Source organism: Mercenaria mercenaria, chromosome 15, assembly GCF_021730395.1.
Source record: "Mercenaria mercenaria strain notata chromosome 15, MADL_Memer_1, whole genome shotgun sequence".
In the NCBI taxonomy this organism is placed as follows: domain Eukaryota; kingdom Metazoa; phylum Mollusca; class Bivalvia; order Venerida; family Veneridae; genus Mercenaria; species Mercenaria mercenaria.
In genome coordinates, this window is record NC_069375.1 from 20,738,347 (window position 1) to 20,765,432 (window position 27,086).

The 27,086-nt window shown below is 34.4% G+C and overlaps 2 protein-coding genes and 1 pseudogene across 3 annotated transcripts; 2 read left to right on the plus strand and 1 right to left on the minus strand.

Annotated features, from left to right (window-relative positions):
• The first annotated feature begins 210 nt into the window (after nucleotides 1-210).
• LOC123547849 (complement C1q-like protein 4) lies at nucleotides 211-6,459 on the plus strand (annotated as a pseudogene).
• Nucleotides 6,460-13,375: 6,916 nt separating this feature from the next.
• Nucleotides 13,376-19,117, minus strand: LOC123555985 (uncharacterized). Its single transcript, XM_053524113.1, has one exon. It carries the CDS (start codon nucleotides 19,115-19,117, stop codon nucleotides 13,376-13,378), a length of 5,742 nt encoding a protein of 1,913 aa, XP_053380088.1.
• Nucleotides 19,118-22,090: 2,973 nt separating this feature from the next.
• On the plus strand, nucleotides 22,091-26,837 carry LOC123547838 (cerebellin-2-like). 2 transcript variants are annotated; one of them, XM_045335087.2, is made up of 2 exons: nucleotides 22,091-22,413; nucleotides 25,183-26,837. In XM_045335087.2, the coding sequence occupies exons 1-2, from the start codon at nucleotides 22,125-22,127 to the stop codon at nucleotides 25,638-25,640; spliced, it is 747 nt and encodes a 248-aa protein (XP_045191022.2). In that variant the 5' UTR covers nucleotides 22,091-22,124; the 3' UTR covers nucleotides 25,641-26,837. The 2 variants fall into 2 exon arrangements, with proteins under 2 accessions (XP_045191022.2, XP_053380704.1); XM_053524729.1 differs by having other exon boundaries at nucleotides 25,186-26,837.
• Nucleotides 26,838-27,086: the final 249 nt, after the last annotated feature.

Genomic DNA, 27,086 nt, shown 5'->3' on the forward strand with positions numbered 1-27,086 from the left:
TTTCATAATACATGTATTTATATTTAGTACAATATGCCATGATAGTCAAAAAGAATCTAAGATAATATTGTAATAAGAAAGTCACGGCCTTATCTCATTTTATGAGAATTTGTTATTTATTTTCAACAGTCAGTCAGAAGCGGCGGGCAACTCGTGCTTACTATATATTTTAGAAACATGTTTTAAATCTAATTTACTTCCCTTATGGCTGAAATGTATACGGTAAAGTAGGAATATTATTTACAGTGTTAAAGGTGAATGTTTACTTATTAACTGCTATGCTGAAGTTTAAGGAGCGTGATAGTAGGCAGGTAATCTGTGTTGTTCATTTTGATTTAAAAATATTGCGAGACAAATTGTCGTGACTGACAATATTTAGAACGTGATTTGTCGACTTTATTATTATGATGCAATAAGGACTACGGTAAGAAAATCACAACCTTTGTGGGGGTTGTCCAGATTGGACGAAAGTACAATTTCCTTACTGTTGTAATAAATGTATACAATGTCAAGTCACAGGACTAAATCAGATCATTTCAAGCAAATGCGACCTCCTTAGTTCTGAAAATGGTATCTTATGAATATCCCTTCGTCATCCTTTATATGATTTCTCCAGCATTTTGCAAATAACTTTTAAACATATAATGATTCGCAACATGGTGCATTTGCGACCAGCAAGGATCCAGACCAGCCTGCGCATCAGCGTAGTCTGGTCAGGATCCATAACTCTGTTGCAATTAGAGAGACCGTTAGAGAACAGTATGCTGGTCGCAAATGCTCTATGTTGGTTTTCTCATGGTGCGGCTCATATGTTGGTATGAAAATACATGAATAGTAACATTCAAATGGTACAGACATATAATTACATTCGTTTTACGACCTCTCTCTATTTTTAAAAAGTCACAAGAAAATGCAGAATACGGTAGATACAGGGATATGTAATACATTTCCAGTCATGTATGTTGAAACATCAAACAAAATTAACTTAAACTCATAAAATGTTACTTTGCCTTTTGACAAAATTTCCTCCCTTTAAACGAAATTCGCTCGCAATATTAATGTGTATAGTAAAATTGATGAAATGATTACTCGAATGCGTTGAGATCTTACTATGTTTTGAACAAAATATTTTCTAAGTGCGTATGATATTACGGAAATGCACTTTAGTATATTGATATATATTGTCAAAATATCGAGAGGGAGTTAGAAATTTTAGATTATTGTATATCTTTGTAAATAAAGGAAGGAACAGCACGGTATGGGATGATGAAATGCAAAATAACACAAGTAGATTTACATCCGTATATGTCTGTAGAAAAAATATAATTTATAATCGAAGCTCATGAAACTAACAGTCATGGAACCTTTAGTTTATACTAATTTATTTTAGGTTTAAGTTCTACAACTTACTTAGTATATTAATCACTCTCAACACCTCATTCCTAATGGTATCTGTCAACACAAGGGTGTGAGAGAAGGCCGGTTTCCCTTTTAATATTGAGCGCCAAGCAAGGGAGCTACTGGTACCATTTATGACGCGGCTGGGGATCATGAAACCTTTGTGTTGCTATATACTTCTTATTGATACATGTACACTGGTAATTCATGAAATAAACCAAATGAAATTAAAATGTTATCTCGATATTTCAGTGATTGTAAGAAGATGTTTGAATATCTGAGGTAGCCTGTCAAACATCTTTCACAAATTAACAAAGGAATCGGCGAAATTAAAACTGTATGATACAATTATCGTCAATAGTATGAACACAACTATTGGCAATGCATACAACAAACAAACCGGCGTTTTCAATGCACCATTGTAAGACTGAATAGTGGGGATAAACAGAGACTTCTCTTGTTATCCAGATTTGAACGAAACACAATATTTCTAAGTCACTTGACTGACTTGTTCAATAATCTCAAGACAAACTGAAGTGTATCCAATAGATCATCAATATGAATATGTAGAAATGTCACGTTTTACATTGACGTATACGATGTGTATCTATCTATTTTTTTAAGAATACGCATGAGTTATAACGGTACCCATTTATATTTATATATGAGGAATGAATGAAATGTCTTTATGCGGTTAATAGGTAGGGTTTATGCAAACAAGATCTTGACAGCAAATTTATATCTTGGGTCCATTAAGCTATGCTTTCAAGAACCTGTGACACAGTCTCTAGACACGATCACACCATTCCAAAACTTCGTTTATTTTGACAACATATTGTGTGATTTCTATGGGGAGCAGGAAAATACATGCTATCATTATAAAGACATAATTGACTGTATGCAGATTAAAATAGACTTTGTTTCGGCATTTTGTTTCATTATGCGCATCTCGAAATTTTAGTGGTGAAAAAAAATGTAATGAGATTTTACATGGGTACAATGTCTTAGCAGCCACCTACGAGATATGCCTGCTATCCGATAAACGCCCTTTGACCTGACGCTGCAGGATTAGCCATATAGCTATTAAACAATCTTCATATAGCTATTAAACAATCTTCAATTTGCTATTAATTAATTTTCATAAAGCTATTAAACAATTTTCATATAGCTATTAAACAATCTTTGCCTATTTCATCAAACACTGCTTTGTGAGTTTACAATGATATCAAATGACTTAATTCATTCATTTATATGCCAAATTGGTAATTTCTTGATATGACGTGAAGATGAAAACTCATTTTTCTTTTTACTTGCCTCTGTCCATAGAAAATAAAGGTTTGTGTAAATATTTACGTTATATCATTTAAAGTCAGGCAAGCAATATTTAATGCTTACGCTTCACGTCACCATGAGTCATTCATGTTTCGAATGTATGACGTACAAAGGCCGACTTTGGTAGCATTTGAATGTAATCTTTGTAAACTTCAGCTACTGTCTTTGCAGGCGTCTTAATAACATGGAGAGAGGAATATTTTTTATATGTGCTGTATCTTGTATACGTGTCACTATTTTGATGGGAAACCCTCTGAATGATATGAACTCCAACGAGGAAGACTCAAAATCTAACAAACTTACTGAAAAATACGCCACAGAAATACATGTACTGAAAAATGAAATGGTGTCTTTAAAAGAAAGAGTAAGACAACTTGAGACGAAAATTATTGGTTCAAGAAATGGATTTAGTACAACAGATGAAGGCACGGAAAACAACAGTCATATCTTGAAAAAGCGAGGTACGCCACGTTGTGTTATTTAAGCAAATGGCACTTCTATATTTCAAAATAAAGTGACTACTGCATTGTCTTTCTAAAATAGATTATTATTAACCACTTTTATTAAAGCAACTGGTAATATTATGATATTTTAACCTAATTCATTCCGATTAATTCTAAAGTCGGAAGAAGAAACGCCAATGAATTAAATATTCCCTATTGTAGACATAGTACGAGTATATATCTGCCTGATAAAATCTTAAATAGTTTTCAATGCGTGTGATGTTATAGCATGTCCGTGTAAAATTTTGCCAGTTTTATTTTTTAATTTTCTACAATCATATCTTGATTTTTACTAGATAACGTGTGAAAATGCATATGGTTTAGAAATCTTTTAAAACGAGTATTACTTCTGAAAAATGCATTTTAATGTTATCAATAGCCCCAAATACCTTTATCTTAATCTAGGTTCTACAAACAAATATTTGATCATGATTTGATCAAGATGTGTATTAGGTCTTTTGATTATGCATTAAATCATACTGGAACAAGCTGATCAGTGTCACTAAACCTGTTTTGTTTCAATAACTTGCAGTAGTAATTTAGTAAGCTTAACAACAAGAAATTGCTTTACGTTTAATATATTAAAACTTTGTTTGTTTTTAATAGTTCACGACTATTAGAAGATCCATTAAATGCATGTATTTCCCTTCTTCATTTCTTGATCAATGATCAATTATATGTACCAATGTTATCACAAAAGTCTCAAAAGAAACAATTTTACCAACAGAACATTGTGATCATTTTTTTGCACCGTCATAGTTAGTCGGAACGCTTCCGAAACTGAAAGGTCTTTATCTTCGTGCGTGCGTCAAATCATGAAATGAAAATCTTAAAGTGATTTGTATGCCGCACATGTCTCTTAATTGAATCAATAAGATAATAATTTCTAATTTGTGTTTTTGCATCTATTTCTGGTAATGGTTTTGTTAATCCCGTGAAAACAATAATGAAAATTTATGATTATCAGCTACGTTTGTTATCTGTTTGTATCAACTGAATGTTGTTGAAAAACTTAATGGTGTGCGATAATGAAATTCCAATTCCAATATATGAGTCAGATATAATAACAGTGAACAAAAATGACATGAGCTGATAAGCATGTTTTTAAGCTGTAACTATTTAAAGGTGTATTGAACTGTATCAGTGAAATAAAACAAGACGGCTCTGTAATATATTAAGACGATAGTGAATTAAAATCGATATAGCGTTATTCACCCCCTTTATACCGTGTTCAGACTACGTTTTTAATCCTACATTAACTTGGGTTTATTTTTTAAACTCGTTTGCGTCCACACTGTATGCGGTGTTAAACGTGAATTCTGTAAAGGTCAAGTGGTTTCTGTAATGTAGCATTAAAACTACCTCGGGAGGTGGTTTTAATACTACATTAAAAAGTAATGCTACATTATTTTACAAATGTGAACGCAAATGTGGGTTATAACTGGTTTTACAATCCCAAATCTACAGATCTTACCTTTTGAAGGAAGAATGCCATGTGTTTCTCTTTTGTATCAAACAATTGATGCTGTGGCTGGCAAAAGTAATTGGACTGTTGTTGAAACAAAAACATTAAATTGCGATAAGGAGTCATGCTGACACTCAAAATGGACAATAGATGGAATGAACAGAAATTCTTGGATGAACACAGAAGTTTAAATATTGATGACCCCTTTTTGTTTCTGTTAGCCTCAATTCTTTGTAACCTTTTTTGCTTATTGCAAGATGTTTGTTAACTTCCAACATTGCATGTATATATTTAAACCACATTTCTTTGCCTAGTGTGGACGCAAACTAGATTATATTTTGATGGGTTTTGAATGTCAAATACCAATTATAGCCAATTAGTGCCTAATAAAAATAAAACCGTTCTGCTAGTGTGAACACGGTATTAGTAAATGTTTGTATGAAATGTAAACTGTCATACAAATTACAGTAAACAAAGCCATTGAACATGAGGAAAAATGTGTTGAAGTATGTATGTGATAAAAGCAAGAGGGACCTACGTTAAACCAAGAACACAATTAATTTCAATTTTAAACATTATGTCTCTATTTCAGCAGCTGTACGAAGACGCATTCGAAGACCAGAGGTTGCATTTCAAGCATCTTTAACAAAAGAATCGGTGACATTTTAATTGTACGATACAATAATCTTCAACAACGTGTTAACAAATATTGGCAATGCATACAACAAACATACAGGCGTCTTCACTGCACCTGTATCTGGAACTTACACCTTTAACACAAATATTGTGTCAGAGAAAGGACATTATGTTGAAGCTAGTATTAAAGTTAATGACATTGTGACTGTTTCAGCAATAAGTGATCATAGAATATCTCGAGATGGCGGATATTTTACTACGTGGGACCAGGGAAATGCTGTAGTCATTTTAAGGTTAAATAGAGGAGACAAAGTGTTTATTTCTGTGCAATGGCCACATGGAAGCCATGTTATACATGGCTTTGGAAAATCTAGTTTTTCTGGATATTTGTTGAGATCACATGAACGTCATTGAGGCAACAAATTAAAACAAAATATGTACATGAATTAAAACATACATGTTAGATTGACAAAGTGCAAAATAGCTTGATTGAATATACGGCATGTTTTGTCAGTGTACAAAAGCGTTTTATTATTCCCCGCCAAAGGCGGATGGATATTATTTTTGCGTTGATCGTCCGGCTGTTCATTCATCCCCGCATGTGTGCGTCCGTCTGAAATTGAAATATATAATTCAAAAGTGTTTAAGCTAGAATCACCAAACCTCACATACATAATTATTACGTTGTATTTAACACAAGGCAGTATTCTTCCCTTTGACCCAGTAAAAGCAGAGCTTTCCCCCTTGATTTTGTAAAAAAAATGAAAATGGTTTTAAGAAAAAAAAAAGTATTTTGACTAGAATCACAAAACCTCGCTTAAATATTAATTAGATCATGACCTTTGCTGACTTTCACTATTATCCCAACTGACCCAGTCAGAGTTTTTCTCTTTGATGTGGTAAAAAAAAAGATTTTTGACTGTATTTTTGACTGTATCTTTCCTGAAGATCCGTCAGAACGATGAAATCGGTTGAATGTTTGACTTTCTATTCGTATAATAAATAGATACTATACCTGATTAAGAACCTTCCTCGAGTTTATTTTTCCCTGTATTTATCCGGTTTTTTTATTATTTACATTATATATATATAAATATATATATTTTAACGAAGACCTGCAATAAAACTATCTGGTTGAAACGTTTGATTAACACCTACACGCTTGTTTCATTCTCAGAGAAACAGTATTGATACTGTATGTGACCCCAGCGCGTGAACCCTAAATGTAGACCAACACAAATATTACGTTCGCTTCTTTACTTCCCGGAAAAGCTGAAGGTCGCCTGGCGTCATTTTTTGTGTTGTCTTAATATGCCTCGCGAGATTGTAAAAAAATATAAAAACTGTCCTAAGGATATAGAAGAAACAATTCATAGTATAGTAAAAATAGTTATTACATTTATTACTCTTTGAAAGATTTGAATAACACTATATTTCAAACTGGTTTGCTTTTGCAAGGATTTTCATCTTGCTCTAACAATATTGTGTTTCTTTTCAAATCTTACTACAGAAGTTGTACAACTTACAACTAAAAATCATGTCACTCAGAAAAGATGATATATTCCAGTGATTTTGCTAAATACGACCCTTTTCTTGCATACCAGACTGGGATTTCTGGTGATTTCACCGGTGCTGGAAAACTACACCCCACCCCGGGGTGTAAGATGACTCTCGTGCTGTAAATGACGTATAACGAACTACATATGTACAGAAGATTTGTATAGTAATATTAATGTTTTACGTAAAACGGGATAAAAATCAAATACCTTGATAGTTTCTCTTTGTTCCTTATAACATATTTCTCGATTCAAAAAACGTCATTTTACGGAAATAACATAACGTTTCAATGCAGATGATAAAACAAAACCGAAACTTTTACGTTGTTTTCGACTTTGTAACGTCATGACGTACTTCCTGTTTACGGACGTAAAGTTCCCGCGCTTTGTTAATACGCTGCTATAAGAAAAAAGTGCTATAAGAAAATCATTTGTATGAATTTATTTTTACTATTATTTGTTGAATATGGCATGCAAGAAAAGATTCAATCGCTGGCTGTATGTTCAGATGGGAATATCTGGCTCTCGGGTAACTGTTAACGCGGTAACTCGGCAGGAGCCTCGTTACCGCTTAAACAGTTACCCTCGAGCCAGATATTCCCATCTGCACATACAACTAGTGAAAGAATCTTATATGCTTCCATTTGTTATAGAACAACATGTATTTTCGGTAGTCTATGTTTGTGCTTATCACAATATTGAAAACGTGGTAGTAGCTGGTGATATGATGGGATAGAACTATACTCAGAACGTATATTTCCGTAATTAAACTGGAAAGTGATGCCTGAAGCTGAAATGAACTTATTTATAATTTATGGTTAAATTTGATTTTCTTTAATTGGAATTAACTCTGTTCGAGGGAAAAATAACAGTTAATCGCTACATTAATCCCATAGGTATCAGTTAGAATACGACTAAGCCTGTTTTAACATCTGTATGTTGCATACCATATTGGAAGTGCCTTCATTTTGGAAAACCGTGGTGCCCCTTATAAAAACACCTTGTGCACAAGCATGCGCACCGAAAGCAGAACCCTGGACATTTTGTAAAAACAAAAAATTGTCCACTTTTTATGAAGTGCCGATTGTAATTATTTGTTGGCGTTATTCCGCATACCAGTAGTCAAGTTACATAAATTTGATATTGATTTTCAAAGATTTAGATAAAATATTTTTGTGACAGGCAGGCTTAGTATATTGTTGGATGATTTACTCAGATCAAATGATCACAAATTCAAACTAAATGCAATCCACATTAACATATGAGCCGTGCCATGAGAAAACCAACATAGTGAGTTTGCGACCAGCATGGATCCAGACCAGCCTGCGCATCCGCGCAGTCTGTTCAGGATCCATGCTGTTCGCTTTCAAAGCCTATTGGAATTAGAGAAACTGTAAGCGAACAGCATGGATCCTGACCAGATGCAGGCTGGTCTGGATCCATGCTGGCCGCAAACCCACTATGTTTGTTTTCTCATGGCACGGCTCATATTTGTTTGCAAAAGCTAGAGACTTCACTTGATAATATCTTTGATTGTAAAAATCCCAGCGAAGTTATTTTTAAAATTGTTGAAAAAAGTCAAATAATTGGGAAATGCTGCAGCCATTTCAAGATTGAGAGAAGAAAAAAAAACATGATCACAAAGTAATTACCGAACAAATGTTTCATAATAATAAGAAAGTAAAAAAAAAATGAATTTTCCATTTGGTTATATATGACTGCACATGAAAACTGTATAAAAATAACCGTATAGCTTAAACGATTGTTCTGGCCACTAGTAAATTCGTGCTTTTGATATCAAGACAATGAATAGTAAACGTGATAATATGCAAGATTACAACCCAAACATAAGTGAATATCAGCTTGATCGTGCTCTTAACTATAATTATTGACAACTATTCATGTTTGTTAAGTTTTATAAATTTTGCAGGGTAGTAGGGTGTATTTGTATTTGCATAACTGACAGTTTAATTCTATGGGCAACGCAAAAGTACTTTGTTTTTGAAAAAAGCAACCATGCTTCAAAATTTCTAAAATTTATTAGGTACAGTGGGTTCATTAGTCGGGAAAACAATTATGTTGGGCGGCAACACAAAATAAAAACACGTTCCTTAAAATCGATAAAAATGTAATTTGTAGTGATGAAACGATGATCGAGTTAAATCGAATAATCGTCGCCGGCAGCCGCAGGTCGCCGACTATCGATGTTGGAGTTCTGAAATCGATGTCGCTAGCGCTTTTCGCGCAATTGATCCCTTTCCGTTCATTCCATATATCCGTAATTTTCATACATTTCGTTAATTAAACCGCAAGGGACGTCACTCTCACACGTAAAATGGCAGAAAAAAGTGTCCATGAAAAGTTCGGTCGACTGTGTGGGCTTATTTTGGCTTCGAAAAAACAAAACAAGGACCACCTATTAAAGAAAACCTCAACATGCAATCTGTTATTTGCAAACTCTGCCGAAAATCATATGTGAACAAAGGTATGATTTCGTACCCAAACTATTCGAACTCTTCGTAATTCGTATGGACTTGTGAATTATTTAACAATGATCCCGATGTACCTCTCTGTGTCTGTCAATTTGTCAACTTATTTTGAAATAGTCTTGAACTGTCTTGTTTTATATTTTATCTTATCAAGCCAACGAGATTGAGATTAAATTAATCAATTTTATACTTATAGAAATTTATAGTTAAAAGTAAAAATGCATTCCCTAAATACATTAAATGTATTCACCATGATCACTTGACACTTGTTATTGGTTTAATTTACTTATCAAGAAAAGTATTTACGAGTTCAATTTTAATAAACATCCCTAGTCCCAAGTAATGATAAAAGCATAGTATATTTTTGTTTTATGAAATTATCTGAAATGTATTGCCTAAGTGGAATCTATAATAAGAGTATAATTATAGGTAAGTCTGAATGCTTTTACTTTCGATTATATAATCGATTGTGAATCGAAATAGCTGTTCAGATTCGATTCGATTACCGATTTTGTTTTGAAACCGATTTTACAACACTAGTAATTTGTATCGTTTAAAGGGCCGTTAGGTGTATTTTTCGAATAATATAACCCCCGAGTACATTTTCTTTGTCTTGTTTGTTTCTCATCAGTATGAATCAATGCCATGTTTGTTATCACTTTGTTTGGTATTCTGAAGTGAAGACTTCCATCAGTTTTATGTGTAGATACTTAATCATTCCTCTCATTTTTTATACTTTTAAATTTATTTCTAGTAATCACTTACTTCGAAGACAATGGTAACATTTGTAAATAAAATTAGCAAGGAACACGTCTAGCCTAAAATGTACTACAAAGGAATGTTAGGGTGTTTTATCAGCATCAGTGTCCTTTTCGTAACCAAAGTTATTCGATCTTGTATTCTAAAATAAGGTAAGACAATTCATATAACCCGCTTCTTCTTACATATACATAGACAGAAGACCTTAATGTAGACTCCGGCAGGCAATTTGTGTCAGATAAATTGTGAGATCCCACTCAAGTATGAGAAGCTGCAGCATTGGCTGACAGCAAACAGTGCCAACTTCCACACACAAAAAAGTCCGGATATAACCCACGTTTGAAAACGCCAGAGTTTGAAACTTTAAGACTCAATTTCTAAACAAAGTAGTGTTGTAGCAAAAATGAATATGATGAAGGGGAAAAAAGCCTGTAAAGGATTTCAAAAAAGTCTTAGTGTTTCCTTGCAGGTGTTTTGAAAATGAAATTTTAAGTACACTCTGGTGGATTTTCCCAAATCCAATTTGATACTTTTATTTTGTACTTTTTTACCAAATTACAAAAATAACACTAATTAGCTCAGTAGGGACAGCGCAGATCTACGGATCGCAGGGTCGTGAGTTCGATCCCTGGATGGGACGTATGTTCTCCTCTGATAAAGAACATTGTGTCTGAAATCATTTGTCCTCCACCGCTGATTCAAGTGGGGAAATTGGCAAGTCTTGCGGAAAACAGGTTTGTACTGTACATTAACCATTGAACACTGGTTAGGTATAACTGAAATATCGCTGAAAAACGGCGTTAAACCCAACCCAAATATATAAAAAAAAACAATAACAGCAAACAATTATTGATAGATTCCCAAATCAAACATGATACTTGTAGTTTTGTCTTTTTTACCACATTACAACAATAAGAAAAAATTGATAGATTTTCCCGAAAATCCAACCTGATACTTGTATGTTGCCTTTTTACCAGATTACAACAATAACAACAAGCAAAAACAGATTTTTTCACAAAATACAATCTGTCTTTTTATTTAGTTGGCGCAATTGCAACAATAGTACGAAATGTCACTCCTTCTGGTATTGTGCATATTCATGTTCTTTAAAGTTTTTCAAAAAAAGGAGAAAACTATCAGCTTTTTAATCCCCTACTGGTTGAAAACCAGTTTCGGGGACTATAGGAATGCACTTGTCCGTCCGTCCGTCCGTCATTCCGTCCGTCCGTCCGCAATTTCATATCCGGTCCATAACTCTGTCATTCATTCAGGGATTTTAATATTACTTGTCCGGTCCATCACTCTGCCACCCATGAAGGGATTTTAATATTACTTGGCACAATAAGACGATGTTTCATGCGCAACTTTCAGACCTCTAGCTCAAAGGTCAAGGTCACACTTGGCAGTCAGATGTTAACATGGCATGAACAGGGTCTGTTTCGTGTCCGGTCCATAACTCTGTCAATCATTAAAGGATTTTAATATTACTTGGCACAAATGTTCCCCATGATAAGACGACGTGTCAGGCGCAAAACCTGGACCACTGGCTTAAAGGTCAAGGTCACAATTGGAGGTCAAAGGTCAACAGGGCTTTTTTCCTGTCCGGTCCATAACTCGTCCAGAGCATTTCTTCTTCATGCATGTGCACCACCATGAGGCACCTTGTTTTTAGAATTACTTCCCTTTGTTGTTACTATAAATAGCTTATATAGCTTATAAATGTTAATTATTTATTACTGCTGTAAGGAAAGATCGAGACTACCTTTCTGCAGCACAACATGCATGTTACTTTCATTTTTAGGTGTATTTTGACCTATCTCTACCTGACAAAGAGTTTTGTGTGGACTTATATTATATATGATTTTTTTTAGGATTAACTTCCCTTTGTATGACTGAAAAACTGTTGAAAAGGGCGTTAAACCTGAACACACACATAACTTTCCTTTGTTGTTACTACAAATGACTTATATTATAACTTTTTTATGATAAGCCAAAAAAATCGTATGAAAATACAGGTGCTAGTATAAAGAAATTTGCTATGATGGCCATAAATTGTGATATTCTAGCACACTTTTTTTTATATTTATAGATATTATGAAACAATCAACAACAGTTGTAGAATTTGTATATGCAAATTTTAATCCAAGTGTTTTGTTATGACATATTGATTATATAGTACAATATTATTTATATATAATTGACAGATATCAGTTTATTATGTTAATTCTGCACTAGAGAAAATTAGGTGCCTTCCAGTAGGGGACTTTGTATTACATGGCAATACTTCGGACTGATTCGAACTCTAGTTGGATTGAATATGATATGCCATTTCAAAAGATAAAAGGTACTTTTTTTCACGTGACCACCGGATCACTGAAATTCGGTAAAATATTAGTGAAATAGATAACTTGTGTTCGGGAACTTGGATACCACAGTAAAAAACGAGTATGCGCTGATTCACTTTACAATTTTATTCTCTAGCGTAGCGTAGCGATTCTCTGAAATTACAAACAATTATACATATAATAAAAAGTATATTTAAATCACAGGTAAAAACATATATTCAACAATATATTCAAAGCGACAGTTACATTTCTTACGCAAATATCTCTAATTAAATTTCTTAAACACGCTAAATAGTATTCAAGTGCAAATATTTAATAAGCAACCTTTTAAAAACAAAACACTCAATTTCAATTCGATAAATCTTACCGATTTTTGATCTTTACCAAGTTTTACATCAAGTTCCTGAATTGAAATATATGTTTGCGCTAACGGAAGAGACGTTCAAAACAATAACAACAGAAAATGATGACGTCGACGTCAATATTGGACGTCGCGTAAAAGCACGTTAGAAAAGGCGGTAAAGACGTAAATTCAAATTAGAAATGTAATACGTTTCTAACAGTCCTCGCCATGAAATTTCCAGATTTCATAACAGAATTCAAATTTATCATAAACATGTATGTTACAAATTAATGTAGTATCATTAACAGTCTTGATAATTATGTTTTTCGAATAAATACCCTAGCACAGTCCTTTGACTTGAAAGCACACTACTTCCATTTAAATGCTGTAATTTATCCTCTTTGGAATATTTACAAGTATATTTCTTTCATGATATCAGCGTCACTTCTGAGAAAGTGTCTATGTAACTTCATGTAAAAACGGCAGCTGATAAATTCGAGTTACAAATTGCCCGGATTGTTCGTACACAGATCATTCGTACTCTTAAGCTTAAGCTGAACTTTCAAGTAGGCACAACTTCGTAATTGGTTTCACTGTTTGTGTATTTTTATACTTTACAATACAGCTTCGTACATGTCCATCACGGCTTTTGTTTGTTTTTACAATTCTTCCCAACGGCCATTTTCCTCTTGGGGTACTTTCGTCAAACACTAGCACAATATCACCTACACGTAAATCAGTGGTCTTTCTTTGCCATTTTTGTCTCTGTTGTATAGCTGGTAAGTATTCTCGTATCCATCTTCTCCAGAAAACGTTTGAAAGATATTGCACCTGCTTCCACCATCGTTTTACATATGTGTCATTCTTATTATATATTCCCCTTGGAATACTACTGTTAGTCTTCATTAGTAGTAGCATATTTGGTGTGAGGGCAGACATGTCTTCAGGATCATCGCTAACCTTGGTTATTGGTCTATCGTTCAGGATTCTTTCAGTTTCTGTCATCAGCGTAACTAATTGTTCATCTGTGAGCAATTGTTGCCTGATCAACGCTTTTAAAATTGTTCGTGTGGAACGAATCATCCTTTCCCAGGCTCCTCCTCTATGACTCGCTTGAGGCGGGTTAAAGTGCCATTCTATTTCCTTTTCTGTCATATATTTCCCTATTACTGAAGAGTTCCATTCTTGTATCGACTGCCGCAGCTGACGATCGCCACCTACAAGATTTGTGCCATTATCACTATACACCTTCTTTGGATATCCTCTGCGACAGGTAAAGCGTTGAAATGCTGCGACGAAGGAGTTAGTTGTCAAACTATGACAGACCTCCAGGTGTACCGCTCTAGTTGAAAGACAGGTAAAAAGACAGCCATATCTTTTCACATGTGTGCGACCTTCTTTTACAATCAGTGGACCAAAGTAATCTATTCCAACGTAAGTGAAAGGGGGTTCATCTGGTGTCGTCTGCTCTTCAAGAAGAGGCGCCATCTGTTGTTGTAGCAGGGGGGAGTGTTGTCGTCTGCACACTAAGCAACTTCTCACTACACCTTTTACAGTACTCAGTCCTCGAACTATCCAGTACTTCTCACGCGAGATTGCAAGTACCTGTTGTTTTCCGACATGACCGTTATTCTCATGAATATGTCGAATTATTAATTTTGTTATAGTGTGCTTGCTTGGTAGTATAATGGGACATTTACTGGGGTTTTGAGATCGTATACGTCCTTGTACTCGGATTAGTTTGTCACATATTTTGGGGTTAAGGGATGCAATACTGCTATCAGTTCTGACTGGCTTGTATTGTTTTAAGTTATTCATCTCATGTGCGAATGTTTCCTCTTGTACATGTATCAGTAATTCGTGTTCTGCTTTCTGGATTTCCGCTAATGTTAAGTTTCCTTTTTCCATGTCAAGTTCGTGATTTAAGTATTTCTGTCTGCAAAATACCTTGTATCTAAGTAACCACGCGACTGCTCTTCTAAGTTTAGTCCAACTTGAGTAGCGATCAATGATATCATCTAGACTTCTATTAGTCATTGTGATGTTTATCTTGACTTCTCTCTTCACTTCTGTATCATCGTCGGTTACTTCCGGTGCAAGCTGATTCTGTGGCCACTGAGTATGATCTTTTCTTAGAAAATCTGGTCCATTTAGCCAAATATGTAGATTCTTAGTGTCATTCGCATGTATGCCTCTTGAAGCTATATCTGCGGGATTCGACTTTGTGTCAATATGGCGCCACAGGTCTGGTGAGGTAGTATTATGTATAATGCTGAGTCTATTGCCAACGAATGTCTTGAACCGTTTTGATACGTTCTTTATGTATCCTAATACAATCATGGAATCAGTCCAGAAGGTAACTTGATCAATCTTTATATCTAGTTCCTCGGACAACATCGAATAAATACGGCAAGCGACAACAGCTCCGGATAACTCAAGACGTGGTATAGACATCTGTTTGATCGGGGCTAAACGAGATTTTCCTATGACTAGAGAACATGTTACATTGTCATAGGTATCAACAAATCGAAGGTAAGCACAGGCTCCATAGGCGGTTTCGGATCCATCACTAAATATATGCAGTTCCGTAGATTTAACACAGTCACTTGGTCGGAAACAGCGGTTTACAGACACATTCTCCAGACAAGGTAAGGTTGATAACCAGGTATGCCATTCATTGTTGATGCTCTGTGGTATCTGGTCATCCCAGCCGATCTTCAGTCTGCACAGGCTCTGTATTATAGCTTTAGCTTGAAGTGTTACGGGCGAGACGAGTCCCAGTGGGTCGTATATTGAACTTACAACTGACAGAATGCCGCGTCTCGTGAGTGGCTTATCAGACAGCTTGACTTTAATCTGGATTCTGTCGTCGTTAACATTCCATTGTACACCAAGTGCTCGATTACATGGTAAAGTTTCGTCTAGACTCAGATTGACGACAGATGGTGCGAGTTCAGATTCTGGGATAGCGTTCAGTACAGCCCTACTGTTACTTAACCACTTCGTAAGTCGGAATCCGCCTAACTTCATTAGTGTTTGCAGATCTGTAGCCAGCTTGATAGCTTTATCATCCGTTTCTACAGACTTCAGACAATCATCGACATAAAAATCTCGCTCTACTGTAGAAACCACTTCCTTTCCAAATAAACGGGCATTGTCGGTTGCAGTACGCTTTAAGGCATATGCTGCACAACTGGGTGATGATGTAGCTCCAAACAAATGTACCTTCATACGATAGCAATTTGGCTGCTGTGTGATGTCACCCCCAGGCCACCATAGAAATCTTAAAGCATCACAGTCTTCTTCCATAACACGCACCTGGTGAAACATTGCTTCAATATCTGCGGCTAGAGCTACCTTCTCTTTCCTAAATCGTATGAGAACTCCTACTAGACTGTTCATTAAGTCCGGTCCTTGCAGTAATTGGCTGTTCAGTGAAATGCCGTGGTACTTAGCAGCACAATCGAAAACTACACGTACTTTGCCTGGCTTGTTCACATTTGTTACTGGGTGGTGTGGTAAGTACCATGTACGTCTAGAATTATTTTCAAGGCCATCTTTCACCTCTTCTGCGTATCCTTTCTCAATATAATCATTCAGGGATGTTGTATACATTTTATGTAATTCCGGGTCACGTGACAGTTTACGTTTCAGTTGTTGTAGGCGTACTTGGGCAAGAGCTATGTTGTTCGGCAAGGATGCATTCTCCTTCCTCCATGGTAATCCAATTTTGTAGTGACCATCTTCATGGGTAAGAGATGATTCCATAATCTGCAGAGCATGTTTGTCTTCAACAGACATAGAGTCCTTTTCATTCAATGATCTATCATTAAATTCTGTATTCCACATTCTTTCCAGTTGCTGTTGCAGTAACACGTCTCTGGATTGTTCAAAGTGGACATTTACGGTATTAGGCTCACAAGTGTCTTGAACTGGACCACGTACTGCCCATCCTAACCGTGATCGCACGGCGTACGGTTGATCAATGTTTCCTGAACGCACTTCGAGTGGAATATGTGCAGCTGGAGAATCTGTACCGATCAGTAGCATAACATTGTTTGTGTCAATTTGGGGTATGTCTATATCTGATAAGTAGGGTAATTTCTTTAAGTCAACATTTACTGCTGCGGATCTTGTTGAGATTGGAAGCTCCATCACTGACCACACCTTGGAAAGTGTCACTTCTTCATTTCTGTTTTCGTCCACCGCCATTACAGTAAGATCTATTTCCTGTCCGTGAATGGTACTACTTGTTGAGTTTACCGTTGAAATATTGAATGTAACAGGTTTACTTGTGACGTTCAAAGACTGTAACAACCTCTCATCACATAAGGTTTTATCTGCACCGTCATCTAACAGAGCGTATGTTTGACAGGAATTTCCATTTTCAGCATTCACAATAACTGGTATAATTCCTAAACAGTTCTTCGCATTTGAGTTCTTCACAGATGCACAAGTCACAGCTTGTGTCGCCGAAGATTCAGGATTGGGTCTGCTCCAACTATGTAACAACATGTTATGTTTCACTTCGCAACCGGGTACTGTACATGACTTTGGTTTTCTGCAGTTGCTAGATGAATGGTTGCCTTTCAAACAGTTGTAACACAACTTGAATTTTCGCACCAGTTCTTTTCTCTCATTTAGACTCATCGATTTAAATTTGCTACATACAGATACATCCAGGCAGTTACCATGGCAACAACGGCACTTTCTTTCGTTTCTTCTCTGATCAGTATTACTGTGTGTGGTCAATGTAGTTACATCTTTTACAGGCTTTGTACCGTGCGGTTTACCGGAAGCTGACTTCGCTGTTCGATTTTCTTTAATGAGATCGATTCCATACATTGAACTGGCAACACGTGATTTCTCATCAACAAATTTCACTAAGTCGGTAAAATGTACTTCCCTGCCAGATTCGTTAATTACATGTGCTATATCAACCCATTTCACTCTCAGATGCATAGGCAACCGTTTCACAATTCGCCTCAAGTTTTCAGAATTATCTACATCCGAATTATATCCTAGTTGCGATAAAGTTATTTCACACCTTTGCATTTCTAATGCTAATTTTGATAGTCCGTCTGTATCAGATGCTGCTATCTGTGGACCGTATACCAACTTTTCAATATATGTTCTAGCGATCACGTGCGGCCTTCCATAACGTGAGAACAAGATGTCACGTGCGCGCCTGTATCCTTCACTGGGTTCCAACAAAACACAATCTTCAATACAACACTTTGCTTCACCGTAACAGTACTGTATTAAATAGCTCAACCTAAGTCTATCATCGGTAATTTTACTTTCGATATTAGTTTCGAAGTTTTTGACGAACTTACAATATTCAGTTGGCTTGCCGCTAAATGTGAGTAATTCCGGTTTCGGAAGATTGAACCCTTCCTGAAGTGTAGATGCAAGTTTCTGGAACGCTATGTCTATTGTAGAAATACTAACCTCGGAGTTCATATTGTTTATAGAATGCGCACTCTTAGCCTCATCTTGGTTATGCCCGTGATCACGTGCACTGCTACACATATCATTATAATTTATATTCCTTCCGGTAGAAGACGTACTTGCTGTCGTATGGGTTTTAGGCAGAAGAATACAATCACTGACTGTACCTGTCACATTTCCAGTAACGGAAGTTGTTTCACCGGAAGTAGAATGTTGTACTGTTGTCTGAGACTGGACTTCTAAGTTCACTCCATTCTCTTCCTGTACAGCTTGTTGCCATACTGATTCTTCTAATTGCGCTTCTTCAAGTTCAGACTGTTGATCTAGTAATTGTTGTTTCATTTGTAGTTCTACGCGTGCGCGCTCTAATTCTTGCTTTTTATTTAACATTTTAATTTTATGTTCCGCAATTAAACGTTTAGCTTTCGCGCTTCTTAACCTGGAGCGCGAGGACACTGTTGAAGATGAACTAACATGGCTGACTGAAGAACAGGCGTCATTATTATCATCAGGCGTTTTCTCAGAAGAAATCCACTGTGAAAATCTTTCCCGGAATTCAACAAAGTTCTTATAACAACTTTCATAGTTCATTTCTAATTTAGATACAACTTCAGAGTCTGAGCACACATCCAAACATCGTAAATGAGCAGCTTTAAATTGTTCAAATCGCTCACATATTTTACTGTATAAAGTTTTGACAGTTTCTTCATTGTCGTGCGAGATCATGTGTCGTTCTATTTCATTGTATAATTTCGTCATCTGTGACAACTGGGCTGTGCGCGCACGTTTTGCGCTGTCAAATCCCTCGTGCGTCGGAATGGATTCATTTCCGGTAGCCATCTTCTTCGTTTACACAACATACACCGTAAATCGAGAATTGTTCGGGAACTTGGATACCACAGTAAAAAACGAGTATGCGCTGATTCACTTTACAATTTTATTCTCTAGCGTAGCGTAGCGATTCTCTGAAATTACAAACAATTATACATATAATAAAAAGTATATTTAAATCACAGGTAAAAACATATATTCAACAATATATTCAAAGCGACAGTTACATTTCTTACGCAAATATCTCTAATTAAATTTCTTAAACACGCTAAATAGTATTCAAGTGCAAATATTTAATAAGCAACCTTTTAAAAACAAAACACTCAATTTCAATTCGATAAATCTTACCGATTTTTGATCTTTACCAAGTTTTACATCAAGTTCCTGAATTGAAATATATGTTTGCGCTAACGGAAGAGACGTTCAAAACAATAACAACAGAAAATGATGACGTCGACGTCAATATTGGACGTCGCGTAAAAGCACGTTAGAAAAGGCGGTAAAGACGTAAATTCAAATTAGAAATGTAATACGTTTCTAACAACTTGTATAAACTGTAAAGTTGCATAAACGAGATATTTACATGTTCATTATGTACTTTTAAACTCTTCGTAGTATACATAAGCACTGTAACTAAAATTCAGTTATGTTTGAATGGATTTGTGAATTATTTTAATAAAATATGTAAAATGATCCTTTGGAAACATTAAATGGTTCATAATAACATAATTACTTTCACAGAGCGTAGGACATTATTGATTGCGGAAATATGTTTGAGTGTTACTATTATGCATATATATATGAACTTATAAAGGAAAAGTGCGTAGCGTTTTATATGATGTTATTCTAGTCAGATTGTATAGTTGCAGCCTTTTTATATTGGACTTAACTTTGTAACCACATGTGGCATGTGTTGGCAATAAAAAGTATCTGCCTACTTGGACTTTTTAATGTTATTGTTAGGATCAATGTGTTCATTTATTTTTCTGTGATAATAGAGTTCCGCTTAAACCAGTGCTAAGGAGGTGATAAGTGTGTTTCATTATTCATAATCAAATACCGAGTTTATTATAACATATATTTATCCATTTATAAAATATCAAATTATATCACTTCTCTAACATTTCATAGAGATTTAAGTGTTTTTATATGTAATGATTTTGCTGCCAAAGAACACAGGTAAGAAATAATCTTAGAACTATAAATAATGATGATGATGATGATGATGATAATGATGATTATGTTACAATATAATAATTATAATGAGGATAAAATAGTTTGCTATTTGGCTATAAGCCAGTTTAAATCTATAAGCAAATAATATAAAGGTTTAGGACTTGTCAGTTATTTGTCAATTTCGATGTACATTATCTAGTTTTTGAAAAATACGTATGACGTAACTGAAACTAAAACTGATTTATTTGATCAAACGCCTATTTCTTTACAACGACATATTCAATGGCGTTGCACATTTAATTCAACAAACCTTAAAAACATAAACCATGAAATGTAAAAACTCACAAAAAACTAACACCTGTTGTTATCGCATTTAAAATAATTATCAAAAAATTAAACAATGCCAAAAAGTCTCTAAAAAAGTGTCTTGAGATTTTGTTTGAATGTATCAAGTGATTCAATTTTGCGTAATACTGACGGCAATTCATTCCAGTTTTTGACCTATAGTAAAGAAACTTAGAATCGAAACTAAAACTATTTTATTTCAGCCATTTGTAGTAATAGGGTCTACTTAAATAGACTTAAGAAGTCAATAACCTGGATTCGTGCCAGTAACCGATATCGTGAGTCATTATACTTATATTTGATGAATCAAACTGTGGTAATAATTAAGACTTACGTATGCAACCAAACATATATTCAATGAAACGCATTAAACTATATTTTAGTAACCTATGGGACGATTTTCTGACCAGATCACACCATTTCAAAACTCTGTTTATTTTGAAATCACCATACGGGGTGCAAGAAAATGACATGCGAAAGTTAATACGCGAGTACATGTTTTAAAGAATATTTTGTCATAAAACAGCCAACATTGACTGTAGATTAAAACAATCAAATCTTGAAGACTTTGATTGGTTTCAAATATTCTTATATCGTAAGACTGTTAAACATGCATGTTATCCGTAAGAAAAACCTTGGTTTTCAGGACCTTTGACCTGACGGTGCAAGATAAAGAAGAAACTTAATGTCGGATTTAAAAACATTACCCACAAACAAATACTTTATACAAGTACCAATGATGTGTTTATTCTACGTAAATCCTATTGTTAGAGCACTGCAGAGTTCATTTGACGTTCTTTGTGTCTATCTTTCAAACGGACTATTCTATTAACTTTCCAACTGAATGTATAATCGAACTTTTCTTAGTTTGAAAATTTCAAGAAATAGCAAATGCATCAAAGGGTCGCTGAACCGAGTCAAGATTATCCGGGTACATGGTGTGTTCAATTTCCATCCAATTCTAATGAAACTTGGTATACATAAACATCAAAATGCGTTTATTGTGCGAGCGAGGGTTGTGTCTGATTCATCCTGTTTTCGATAGGTGTGATATAACATGAAATTATATACCTTATGTATCAGCCCCTTCTTCAGTTTTCAACTTGTATTCATTTAACTGCTCTGACATAGTTCAAATAACATTTAAAAATTTAGAAATTAAAACTTCTTTTGCATTACTTTTCCTAGTCGTCAAATATATAATTATATAACATATATTTTCTTTGAGTATTCGAATGGTGAATTTCATAATCATATTCAAACAACTTCTCAATGAATTATTAATTAATTGTTGTAAGAAAGATTTGTTAATCAATTTTAAAACATATTCGTTGGACTGGCAACTGATTCCAATTCATTGTATAAACTTACCGAAATATAAATCAGATAATGTAAATACAGAAACTGTTGCGTCATTCATATACCTATATATATATCTCGCTCAGCAGTGCTACATTCAATACTTCAGTTATTGTCATAGCAGGCGTTTAATATCATGAATACGAAAGGAAAGATACTTATTATTTGCGTTATTGTTTTGATATGTGTAATGGATTCGATGGCAAGTCCATTAAACAGTATAAACTCGAACAAGGATGTTTTAAAATTTAACATGATGGCGGAAACGTACACACATGAAGTAGCTGCACTGAAAAGAGAAGTGGTCTCTTTGCAAGAAAGAGTGACAGTACTCGAGACGAATCTTGTAAATTCTGGGAATGGATTAACAAGAATGGACAGGATGGAAGACACTAACAACAACAAGCATGCATTAACAAAGCGAGGTACGTTACGTAACTTTCTATTGAAGAAAAGACATTACTTTTCTTTCTTTCTTCTAAAATAACCCATTAGAACATACCCAGAACAGCTTCGATAAAAAGACGTAGTTGTGCTATTTTACTCCTAATTTATGTTTTTAAACGAAATTTATTTTAAATGTTGCACATTTTAGACCATGTAAATTTTCCTGATAAAATAAAAATAACTTTACTCGCATTTACAAATTTTTCGTTTTCTTTTTTCTGTTATATGTTGATTTTAAATTAGATGACTCATGATGAAATATATTTTCCTATACAAATCTATAGTAAAACTGTTTATCGATAAACGTTATCGAGTCCGCGAGCCGTGTATATTCAAGGGAGACTACTTTTGCCGAAACTACTGGTCAGTGTATTGGAATGTTGGCCATGTTTAAGAAGATACATATGATTTCCAATACTTCCAATATTTATTTTTATTTTCTTTTTCGCAAATACTTTTTGGTGTTTATGTGTTATCGGCGGTCTCAATTACCTCTTGTTCTTAACTTAATCTTAAACATTGTGATCTGCATCTATGCGCGACAATCAGTGTGTGTTCGTGCATTTACCTAAGTGAGCCGTGCCATGAGAAAACCAACATAGTGGGTTTGCGACCAGCATGGATCCAGACCAGCCTGCGCATCCATGCTGTTCGCTTTTAAAGCCTACTGCAATTAGAGAAACCATTAGCGAACAGCATGGATCCTGACCAGACTGCGCGGATGCGCAGGCTGGTCTGGATCCATGCTGGTCGCAAAGCCACTATGTTGGTTTTCCCATGGCACGGCTCAAGTGTTCATTTTGTTTATAAAAGGTGAAATGTGAAATATATCGTAAAATTTAATGTGTGTGATTCTTTTTCTTTTGTTTTCTTTAGTTTTTAAAAACATTCCAAACATTTGTAGACAAGATGACAAGAAAATACTTTACGCTTAAAATGTTGACTAAACCAAGCATCTTTAAAACAGGATCCACGTTATATTTTATGGAAATTCAACTATGGAAGCTTTTGTCTGTGCACTACAGTTAGTTGGCTGATGATGTCTGTAGTACAGAGACAAAGCTTCTAGGTACAGCTTTCAATATACTTAGTGCGTGAAATAGAAAAGTTTAAATAACATTCTAAGTTCCAAGTTTAGTTTTCCAAATTTAATATTTCATGACTGCTATTACTACAACAATTGAACGCGTGCATTTCTCTTCCTTACTTCTTGATGAATGTATTTGTAACAATTTAATCATAAAAAAACTCAAAACAAGGAATTTTCTAAATATAATTACCGAAGTGGTAATTCATTCTTCATCATCATAATTGTTCACGACAACAATGAAACTGAAACTACTTTTCTCGTGTCAAATCACGGGGACGATTCATATGAAATTAATTATGCATTTATAATATAATGATAGTGATATGACTTGTTGTTAAACACGAGGTCACAACTTAAATGTAATCTATAAGGGGAATTTAAAGTTTTATTTTGATAACGTATTTTATAATCCTTGACCAAACAAAAGGGACTTTATAATTAGCAACAAATTGGTATCTGTTTTATATAAATTGAAATATTGTTTAACATTGTGACGTATAACACTTATAATAATAATAATAATAATAATAATAACTTTATTTTCTGAAGGTGACATACTAAGTGTACAAATACAGATATTTTACAACTTATTTCCAGTATGGCCTTCAACTGATATACATTCACATATACACACAATCATACAGTCAATTTATAATTTAACATTTATACAAGAATACACATCAGAATTACTTACATTTTCTCGACAAACACGTCTCAAATTAAAGAAGTCTTAAATAAACGTAATATAACAATAACTATGTTTTAAAAGAATTACCGGCATGCGTCACAAAGATTATTCATGACAATTAAGATACATACAAAAAAGAAAGTATATCCCATAAGATAATAAATAGTTCCAGATTTGAATAATAAGACAATATGAATATTATTATTATTGGAAACGAAAACAGTAACATCAATTCAATAAAATTCTTGTAATTACAAGTAGTTAATTGCTAAAACTTTTGTAACAAGAGAAAATTCTTTAAATCATGCTTGAACGCAGTTATATTATCATTATGAAGTTCAATGTAAGAAGGAAGTGAATTCCATATGTGTGCAGCTTTGTAGCTAAATGTTTGTTTCAGGTAGTTCGTTTTAGGTTTAACAATAGAAAGATCCATGTTTTCGATTGAGCGCAGACTGTAATGATCATTATGAACAAAATGTAGTAAATCTGAAATGTATATAGGACAATCTCCTGTTTTACTTTTGTACACTAATAATGAAATATAGTATTTGCACCTGTTCTCAAAACATAGAAGTTTTGAATTGTTTAATATCTTATCAAAGTTGCTACTTTATGAAACTATAATTGCTACAATCTTGTAAACCTATATATTTTTGAAAAGGTATACTGAATATTTAAGCATGCCATATTGTTTTGACTACAAAAATAAATTTCAACGACTTAACAATATTTTACACATAATGCATGAAGTTGTCTTGCATTTTATAAACGGTCTCTTGATTAAGAGAATCATGTCACAGAATCTTGATATTTGTCTTCAAATGGATATTATGTTCTTACCGGTGCAGTAACAGTGTTATACCCTTTAAACGACACAAATATTTTAAACGATAGAAAACATGGATGGCTTAGATTAAATCGAAAGCACAAATATTTTCAATTTTAAACTTTATTTTTCTATTTCAGCAGCTGTTAGAAGACGAATTCGAAGACCCGAGGTAGCATTTCAAGCGTCTTTAACAAAAGAGTCGGCGACATTTAAGCTATACGATACAATTATCTTCAACAGCGTGATAACGAACATTGGTCGTGCATACAACAAACATACGGGCATCTTCACTGCACCTGTATCCGGAACTTACACCTTTAACACAAATATCGTGTCAGAGAAAGGACATTATGTCGAAGCAAGTATTAAAGTTAATGACCTGGTGACTGTTTCAGCAATAAGTGATCATAGAATCTCTCGAGATGGAGAATATTTTACTATGTGGGACCAGGGAAATGCTGTGGCAATTTTAAGTCTGAATCGAGGGGACAAGGTTGCAGTATCTGTGCAATGGCCACAAGGAAGCCATGTCATACATGGTGTCGGAAAATCTAGTTTCTCAGGATATCTTGTGAGATCACATGAACATCGCTGATACAACGTATTTGCTTGAGTCAACTTAAGTTACTTTGATAAAGTACAAAATGCAAAAATCTGCCATTTTTCATAATGTAAGATCATAACATCCGAGCTCTTTTCATCCAGACAAAATCGATTTTCACATATTACATTAGTACTAATCGACCACCGGTGTGATAGTGGAGCATATGGTGAAAGGTTAATACGGAATAAAGTTTCGTTCGACCTTTATTGGTCACATAGAAAATATAAGCAAATATGGGCTTTGCTGATGGTAATTTGACAAATATTTGTATGAATTAAACCGGTGAGTCCGTACTACATTAGGACAATGATAAATTAATGAAATACATTGAACTAGACAAATTCTTATTAATGAAATACATTGAACTAGACGAAATACATTGAACTAGACAAATTCTTATTAATGAAATACATTGAACTAGACAAATTCTTATTAGAGCTTTCTTTTTGTTGTGTTAATTTGACAAATAATTTTTGTTGTTGTAATTTGACCAATATTTGTATGAATTAAACCAGTGAGCCTGTACTACTTTAGGACAATGATAAGTTAGTGAAATACATTGAACTAGACAATTAATTATTAGTGTTGTTGTGTTGTGTTGTGTTTTATTAGATCTATCAGCTTGTTTACTATTTTATCCTTTTTATTTGCTATATTTATTGATTACTACTACATTTGCATTTATTTTGTATATTTTGTGTTTTGCTAACCAATAAGATCTATATATTTTCTATGTATAATTCTTTTCAAACAAAATTTACAATCCGGTACTGTTCGTAAAATACGGGACAATAAACAGATGATAGATTGACTCCCGGCCCTGTTTGTTTTGTCATACCTTATCAGTGAAAGTAACTCCAGCAGGTTGTTTCTATAATATATTGACATTTTTATTGCCCTTCACTCCCAAGATAATATTATATAGTTTAGCCATCAGATAAAAATATGCTATTTTAGAGGACTAAAATTTAGTTTATAAAAATAACCATGCAGCCAAGGATCCGGGCTAAAAAGATGATAAAAAAGCAAAAATATATATGTTTAGCTTTGAAAGAAATAACCGTTGCACTTCTGCTATTTGTTTTTTTCGTTTAACACACTGACAAAAGTTTCTTTGATCTTGGACCTTATGTAAGATTTAACATGGAAAAGACAAGGAAACGATTGCAATAAAATCCTTTGTATCTACACGTGTATGTTATGTATAATGTCAAGTTGGGAAAATATAACAATATGTAACTAAATATATGGTTCTTTAGGATCATGGACTCCATTTAACCCTTAGCCTGCTGGCGGTGATAGGTTTTGCCTTCGCGACCAGTGTAGACCAAGATCAGCCTGCACGTCCGTGCAGGCTGATCATGGTCTGCACTGTTCGCTACTCATTTAGTAAATTTTCAGTGAACACCCCTTCGAATAACAAATGGTATTGCCCAA